The sequence below is a fragment of the Limulus polyphemus genome, unplaced genomic scaffold, assembly GCF_000517525.1.
Source record: "Limulus polyphemus unplaced genomic scaffold, Limulus_polyphemus-2.1.2 Scaffold5856, whole genome shotgun sequence".
NCBI lineage: Eukaryota > Metazoa > Arthropoda > Merostomata > Xiphosura > Limulidae > Limulus > Limulus polyphemus.
In genome coordinates this window covers 15,837-24,724 of record NW_013671466.1, presented here as the reverse complement: position 1 = coordinate 24,724, position 8,888 = coordinate 15,837, and the positions used below count along the sequence as shown (strand labels likewise).

The following is an 8,888-nucleotide window of genomic DNA, read 5'->3' as shown; positions in this document are numbered from 1 at the left end:
CATGAGAAAGACCTCAACAATGTGAAGGTTTCTAATTTAACAAGCTCCAACAAGTGACTAGGACTAACCTGACTGTAACAGTTTCCATGAGAAAGACCTCAACAATGTGAAGGTTTCTAATTTAACAAGCTCCAACAAGTGACTAGGATCAACCTGACTGTAGCAGTTTCCATGAGAAAGACCTCAACAATGTGAAGGTTTCTAATTTAACAAGCTCCAACAAGTGACTAGGATATTTATAAAATCCTAATTAAATATTTACAGTAAGGTTGATGTTGTGTTGAGTGAATATCACTCACTGTACTGGTTAGTAGACTCTATGATCACCTAAAAATAATTATTAATTGTTACTTTTTTTGTATCTACTAATAACTAACTAGTTTATATTCTATGTCCTGGCTGTTAAACTGCTACCATCATCAGGAAAGTCCTGGGAAAGACTGTATTTGCGGAGAAGTCTGGGGGGTCCAAACATTCCATCGAGAATACTCAGGCTGAAACGTTGGGTTTAAAGTTCGTTAGCAAATTAGTATCCAGTAAAAAAAATTGGTTGTTTGATGTTGAGACCAAAGCTTCTCAATGGGTTATGTGTGTTCTGCCCACAGCACCTATCGTAAAATGATTTTGAGTATTATAAGCCCTCAGAGATACTTATGAACAACCAGTGTGTGTGTGTGTGTGTGTGTGTGTGTGTGAGGATAACTAATTATTAATTAGACAGTGATTAAAATCTGAACAGTCCTACAGCTTTATTCTGTAGTACACATCAAAGTTAGTAACACAGAAATAAACGTTGTCGATCGTAACGAAGTGGTTCACCTGAATGATGATTAAGAGACAAATTCCAGCTCCAATGTCTGCAGGGTCTCCGTACATGCCTGTCATCACGTACACAATGGCTTGTCCAATTGTTATCACCATACCGAATACTATAAATATAATAAAAACTTACTTCCAATCTATAAAACAACCACTTATTTACACATATTACTTCCCATTTTTTGGTTTCTACGTTTTCCACGTGTTTCATAACTTTCACAGACTTTGTACCATATGCATGTATTATTGTTGTATTTCTTAGATACATTAAAGTAGAGAGTACGATAGTTACAGCAAGGGTGTAAAACTAAAATGTAACACCAAATAAAGAATATGAATATGAATAAAAACTAACATAAAATAGTTCAAGATGGACTGATAAAATAAAACACAAGAGTAAATGCTAGACTCTTCACAAATACAACAAGAGAAGTCACATATTAAAAGACAACTTTGGGCCTGTCTCAGAGAAAGAGACAGGCCCAAAGTTGTCTTTTAATATGTGACTTCTCTGAGATAGGCCAAAAAGTTTTTGAGAAGTATGACTTTTTTTGAGACAAGCAAAAAGTTGTCCTCAGAAATGTGACTTCTTCTCTGATACAGGCCAAGTTATTCTGACAGATGCTACTTCTTCTCTGATACAGGCCAAGTTATTCTGACAGATGCTACTCCTTCTCTGAGACATGATAAAAAATGCTTTGTTCTACATTTACTCTACTGTTTTTTTTACATTTTAATTTTAAAAAAATTGTTAAATATTTCATTGAAAACATTTTTAAATATGTTTAGTATTGTAGGTACAACTTACACCTTAGTATTATTATTGTTAGTAGATTGATAATAATTTGTATTCTTATTTATTATTTTTATAATGCTCTACAAAGTCATTAAAAAATTGAGTTTCAAAATATTGAACACATGAAAAAAGTAAAAAAAAATAAAAATTAAAAGATAGTTTTGTACAGTTTTCTTGATTCTAAATTAAATTAGATTTACATAATTTTTTATCAACCAATAAATGTTCCATACACTTTTGTGCTCCGTTGAACAGAGCTCGATCCTTGGGGGTGTCACCCACTTCAATGATCTTCGCTCCGGAGAGAAGCTGCATGATTAAACTGGAGGTCACAATGGGGGATATTCCCAATTCCATCAGGGTTCCTCGATTAGAAGCCAGGATTACTCGGATCCAGTAAAAGGGGTCTGCTGAATCGGAGGACATGATTCCAAATAGTGGAATCTACAAAAGCAATTATTATTTTTAACTCATGCACGTGTTAGCATTTTATTATTTTTAACTCATGCACGTGTTAGCATTTTATTATTTTTAACTCATGCACATGTTAGCATTTTATTATTTTTAACTCATGCACATGTTAGCATTTTATTATTTTTAACTCATGCACATGTTAGCATTTTATTATTTTTAACTCATGTGCATGAGTTAAAAATAATAAAATGCTAACACGTGCATGAGTTGAAAATAATAAAATGCTAACACGTGCGTGTTAGCATTTTATTATTTTTAACTCATGCACGTGTTAGCATTTTCAGACAAAAATCTGAATTTTAACTTAAGTAAATGTTTATAGATGACTTTTTACTATGTTACATCAGTTCATTTTTTACAGTCAATTAAGCCTAGTTCAAACACTGTTGTTACCTTGCAAGTTCAAAATACTATAGACTTTAAATCCTTTGTCAACTTAGTACACTACAGTAAGTACATCAAGTCTGACTAATCTAGTACAAATAAAACACAGAAAATTAAAAATATGCTAACTTACAAGTTTTTCATCCAAAAATACTGTTTCTAGTTTTAAGTATGTAACTTTGGGTGTCTAACTAAAGTGGTTGTGGTAAAGAACAGTAAATGAAAAAAGTAAAACACAACTTTGATTAGCTGAGAAAAACCAATAGAGAAACCACTATCAAACAATATACAACACAACAAGTGTTAGTTTTTGTTAAAATTAGTACACATATTTTATTATGAGTTTGTTCAATTGATTATTTTACAATCAAAAAAATTAGTAGATTCAAATTAAAGCTGGAAGTTAGTGATTACTAGACAGCCAAATTAGATTTGATTAATCAATTTGGTAGGTATAAAAAACAAACAAAGGCAACAGATGTGCTAGAAAGTTGCCTTACCCCTAGTCAACATTTCGAGAAGAAGAAGAAAAAAAAGGTTGTCAGCATACGGAGCTAGACAGTTCTCTTCTCTCTAATCAGCAGTTCAAAGTTAGTGGTGACAGTGACAATTAGCATTAGTGGCTTTGCTATAACAAAGACAAGGCGAGCAAATTTGGTTGCAACGGAAATCGAACTCGAGAACCTTGAATCATGGGCCTCACCTTCTAAAAATAACCAAAGCTGAACAAACTTGAAGTAAAAAAAAACAACTTATTAGGTTAAAATTGAGCATAACACTCGTATTTCGTTACATAACTTTGTGCTGAACATAACATAAAGTAGTAATAATCAGGAATACAAATCTCAATGATTGGATTATTTTCGTGACAATTGACTTAAACGTAATTTTCTTTTATTGCTTAGTTTAGTGATACTCAATGACATAATCACTGCTCAGAGGTTATTGTTTCTATCGATTAAATGTCCCAGCTCTAATATAAATCACTTGAAACAGAAACAAAGGTTATTGTTTTGTACTTCTTACTCCCCGCTATCTGTGTGTGTGTAAATATATATTTATTTATTTCATAATTGCACACAATACTTCATTCATCTAATATTTTTTTTTCTAATTTTCAGCCAGTTCTTACCTGACAGCAAACTAAGAATATGAATAACGTAATAGCAGTCCATAGCACTTTCTCTCTAAACTGAATACTAAAAAAAAAAAAAATTAGTTTCATTTAATTAGCTCAAAAAAATCAACTTCCTGTACAACATAAGACAATACATGTGTAGCTCTAATAAGTTTTTGGTTATTAAACAATAACTGGTTTTACTATCAACAATTATCACTTTTCAAATGTATGATAAAGTTCTAAAAATTAAGGTTTTACAATAAATTAGAAGACTCAGATATAATGATGTGATACAAGCTTCGCAACAATGTTATCTCTTTTAACCACTATAGAGTGATTTATTGTGGGATCACAATGACTTCAAAGTATAGGTTCTTGTAGTCAAAAGTTTCTACTGATGTATGAGAATACAAAAACTCAATATTATTACAAACAAAAGTTAGTGATTAATAACATTGCTTGGTATCATACAGACTATCATGTTTTAAAAATCTCACACAAATATTTGAAAAAAAATGCTTCTAAAAATATCCACTCATTTTGAGTGATCAAATTTAGGGTTTAATTTTACCATCTCTACCAATTAAACTTTATAGCTTTTAACTGCCATCTCTACCAATTAAACTTTATAGCATTTAACAATTAGAAATTGCTACCTTACTGTCATTTTTTAAAATTTTGAACAAACAAGTTTGATCTTATTTAATGTAATAATTGATAAATCTGTAACAACATTAATGTATTGTTAATGAAAAGCGATTTAAGTTCATTGAGATAGTCAAGTTTATCTCACTTAATGGTTCAATATGCACTAAAGATTCAACATAAATTTGTAAACTAACAAAATCAATATTTCCAGAAAAAGTACACAATTGGAATACTTTTACATCTTTCCTTTTTAATATGTTTTTAGAAACAAAGAGAAAAAAGTTCAGTCACCAAAACAGATTTGTTTAACCTCACCTTTCTTTCAGGTTTAGCAACTTCTGGGAGAATTCCACAAAATGGTTTAATCACTTCAAGAAACTTAACTGGAAAATCAAATCAAATTCAGTTATATAAAAGAATAAAGATATATTTGAAAAAAATGTCTACCTTTATTTAAACACAATACTTAAAACAATATTATCTAATGTCTTCCTCTCCAAAGTAGTCCATCCTAAAAACTTTCTCTAATGTCTTCCTTTCCAATATGATACATTGTTTGTGTGCACTACGAACATGTGCTTTTCTTAGAACGAAAGCCCGTACCTTTGTTTTACATTCATGTAGGGGGCGTGGTTTGTGATAAAGAGCAACTGTTTCAACACCCTAATTGAATGTAAATAAATCAATTTATTCATGTAACTTGACTCAAATTATTACTCAATGGAAAACATTTTTATTGGGTAAGCTTTAGCATTATACAATCTTGAGTGATTAATAAAACAAGTACATTATTTTTTGTAACTGTATTATAACTTAAATTTCATAAACAAGTATCTCCCTACACTGGAGGATAGAATCAAACCAAGAATTATAGATTTTTCATTTTTTTCATAAGAAAATATCACTGTAAAATTTGTAATTTGTTCTCTCCAATTAAATATATAGTATTATTTCAAGATATTTATAATATTCATATTTTTTTGTAAAATTAATGTTTGTGATATCTAAAAGTTTACATCTACAGTTGCTATATTTGATTACTTATAATTACTTGTTTTGAGTCTTTTGAAGAAAATCTCATAAAACATGTTTTCTTTGTATTCAAACAATTTTTTTTCATTTCATCACTTATTTATACATTTTAACTAAAAGACCATGATGTCTCAATTTGATGCATCCATTACATAGTTGATTGTATTGCATTATGAAAAAGAAATACTGGATGAAATAGTTTGAAACTTTAGAAGAATATTCTACAGATTATGTCGCTTTTGAAAATCAAATATTATTTATATATATATCTGTATAAATTTGCAACTAGAAAGTCCAAAAATATTTCATTGTCATATGTTTTAAAAAATAATAAAATGCTTACTTTTGTTTTAAATGTCAGCTACTGATATGTAAGTCTTCCTATATTCTGTTAAAACTTCTCTATAAATTTTTATATTTAAAAAATGGTAAATTCTATCTTCGTTTTCAGTTGGAAAAAAAACAACAAGCTGCTTCATTGTGTTCAAGATCAGTGGGATAATCTCCTTAATTATATCCAGTTGTTTTTTAATATTATTTTCACAACCTTTTTTGTTTTTGCTTATTGTAATTTATGTTTGTTTTTAAGACTATTTAGATAACTTCTACAGTTTTTAAATTAAACTAATTCATTATAGTTTGATTTTTTCATTTCTATGTTTAATAAATTTTAGTAATCTATTTTTCATACATGACTTCTGTTTCTTTGTTCCATTTATTTTTAGATATTTCATGGATGACTTAAATAATTATATTTTCTAATATTGCAACAATTTTTTATGCATGTTGTATATTTAATTCTTGATAAATACTACCACATCCAGCTTGTTATATTAACATTCTCTTATTCTCTTATTTAACATATAATAATTATTATATACACTGGTATTTTTTAGGTTAATTTTGAAAGCTGTATTAAAATTATCTGTCCTCCTCATTTTATAACTGCTGTTTGTATTGAGCCAAATTTCTCTGTTTTAATAAAAATAGGATCAAGACATGAATTTGATTGCCTTCTAGTAGTAGAACATATAGAAGAATAAACAGGTGCCATATTTATGTATTATTTGACAATATTATCTTCACAATTTATATTTCCTACAATATAAATTTTTTTATGTTGTGATATGTTTGAATGCTATACTTATGGAACCTATAGTAGCATAGTATTGAACTTACCGATGTTATATGTATAATGTATACTTACTACTACTTCATTCTGTAATTACTTTTTGTACACATATTAGTTACAAAGGCTTTTATAAATCCGAATTTATTATAATCTCTAGCTTAAAAGTATTTTTATATCTATATATATGTTTTTTATCTTTGCCAAGATTTCCTCAGCTTGGACTCAAACCTGAGACCTTACCCATGCCAGGTGAGTCCTCTATCAACTGAGCAAGTAGCTATATTTACTAGGCTAGACTTTTAAATATAAGTTATTCTAAAATACTTGCAAACACAACTTAGAAAAACCTTCACCATATGGTAGTTTCTTAGAATTTTGTTAAAATATGTTATGTAATGCTTTGGGATTTTACATCATGTATATTAGTTAATGCATCTTAATATTTTTTAAACTTTAACGTGGTTGTTAGATACAAATAATGAAATACCACCATATAACAACTATCAGTTGAATGAAATCACACAATAGACTAACTTAACAGTATATCTTATACTGGTCAAACTAGGTCAACATTTCTATGGTACAATGACCTTCATAAGCTACTCAAAATACTTGAGAGTTCAGTTTAAAATTCAAAAAACGTACAAGTTATGAAGACTAGTTTATTAATATAATAAACCATGCATTATATAATGCCTATAGGTTATAGATATATTAACGATACAGTGCGTAGTAAGAAACTATATATAAATATATTATTAATATCATAACTCCAGTTTTATATAGTATCAAACTCATTCACATTTGACTTAATCCGTAAAAAAAAAAAAGTTCCTTTCAGTAAATACTGTACATTACAAACTTAAATTCTGAAAATATCGACGTTCAATTTTTATAAAATAAAATTTTAAAGCCACGTCACCCACTGGCTAATTAATCAGTAGTTGTACCTTCCAAAGTAGTTTAACTTTAAACCTTTAGTACTTTAGCTTCACTCAGGTAACCAAGGTGTACACATACCGGTTAACTACATGAAACTAATAATAACCAGATATACATTTAAGTTATAAATTTTCCGAGCAACAAATATTCAAACCTTTTCATACATGGTATTGTTATACTTACTTCCCATTTTCAAAGATAACCGGGAATTTACAGAGTTAAAACCCCTACACTCAAACACCAACACACACAACAAATTTGACCACGTAGCGAAAGGAAGTCACGTGGTTGTTTATTTCTGACTTCCGCATATAGTGTCTTTCGCTATGATATCATTATGAAAAACTAAATGTTTTGCGAGGATCAATTAAATTAATACCAGTTTACATTTTAATCTCAAGTTTACGAACTAATCTTGTCTTTTAATACAAAAACTCAACGAAAAATTCAGTGTTATAGAATTTCTTTCATCATGAATTACAATGTAATAAAAATAAGAATACGAAATTACCATAACTTACGTTGTCGTATTGTGATCTAAAAATCACTTAAGTCATCTAAACAGTGTATTGTAGTTAGCAATAGGGCTAATAGGATTTTGGGTAGCATCTATAGAAATATTGAATGCAAGACAATGATTATTATTGTTTCACTGTATAGATCACTTATAAGCCTCATTTAGAGTACTGTGTACAATTTTCGGCTCTCTTCCTTAAGAAGAACATTGAATTGTTGGAGAAGGTTCAGAGAAGAACCACTAGGATGGGACGGTGGGATTGTCCAAAGAGGAGAGACTAAAATATCTAAACTTGTTTTCTCTGGAGAGGAGAAGGGTCAAAGGGGATTTGATTGAGGTGTTTAAGATTATCAAGGGTATTGATAATATAGATCCATCAAACTTTTTTGTGTATTTAGCAGTGAGAACAATAGGACAAGGGGTCATAAATTCAAATTTTGGCAGGGTAGGAGTCGTCTGCAGTTTAGAAAGTTTTACTTTTCAAACAGGGTGGTTGGCTTTTGGAATGAGCTGACTTCAAGGTAGAAGCAGAAAATTTAACTGAGTTAAAGAAAAGATTGGATGAATACATGAGTAGTAAGTGGTGGTTATAGTTGGGAGTTGGAATTATGGTATATTCTTGATGGGTTAAGAAGTTCCTTTTTGTCTCTTTAAAATTTTATGAATTTATAAAGGAATATATAAGAGTGGCTTAACATTGTCTTCCTGAATACAAAACTTATATATCATAAAAAAATCATAATTTTAAATAAAGGAAGCAGATAAAATAAGACAGAATGGGTATGAATCTCAATCGTTGCATGTAATATCCCAGCAGTTTGGTCTAAATATATTGAAAATTATTTTCCGCTTGCTATCCTGATTATAACTTTCTCTCTCACTTTAAAACATATATCTCTGCAAATTAATGTCTCAGTCATGTCAGCATAAACAGCGGTGTTAACCTACTTCTTCTCGCAAGTAAGTTTAATGTCCAATATATTGTTGCGTCAGCGAGTCACATGACCACTGTGGCGTCCTCTAG

The 8,888-nt window shown here is 29.6% G+C and overlaps 1 protein-coding gene across 1 annotated transcript in view; it reads right to left on the bottom strand.

Moving 5' to 3' along the window:
* LOC106473066 (protein transport protein Sec61 subunit alpha-like) overlaps positions 1 to 7,617 on the bottom strand; it is a 16,239-nt gene extending 8,622 nt beyond the window's left edge. Inside the window, exons 1-5 of the mRNA XM_013933745.1 lie at positions 7,531 to 7,617; positions 4,557 to 4,624; positions 3,606 to 3,671; positions 1,849 to 2,059; positions 820 to 929 (exon numbers count right to left, since the gene is read on the bottom strand). Coding sequence (XP_013789199.1) covers positions 820 to 929; positions 1,849 to 2,059; positions 3,606 to 3,671; positions 4,557 to 4,624; positions 7,531 to 7,537 — 462 coding nt within the window. The 5' untranslated portion in view covers positions 7,538 to 7,617. The remainder of the gene's footprint in view (positions 1 to 819; positions 930 to 1,848; positions 2,060 to 3,605; positions 3,672 to 4,556; positions 4,625 to 7,530) is intronic.
* Positions 7,618 to 8,888: the final 1,271 nt, after the last annotated feature.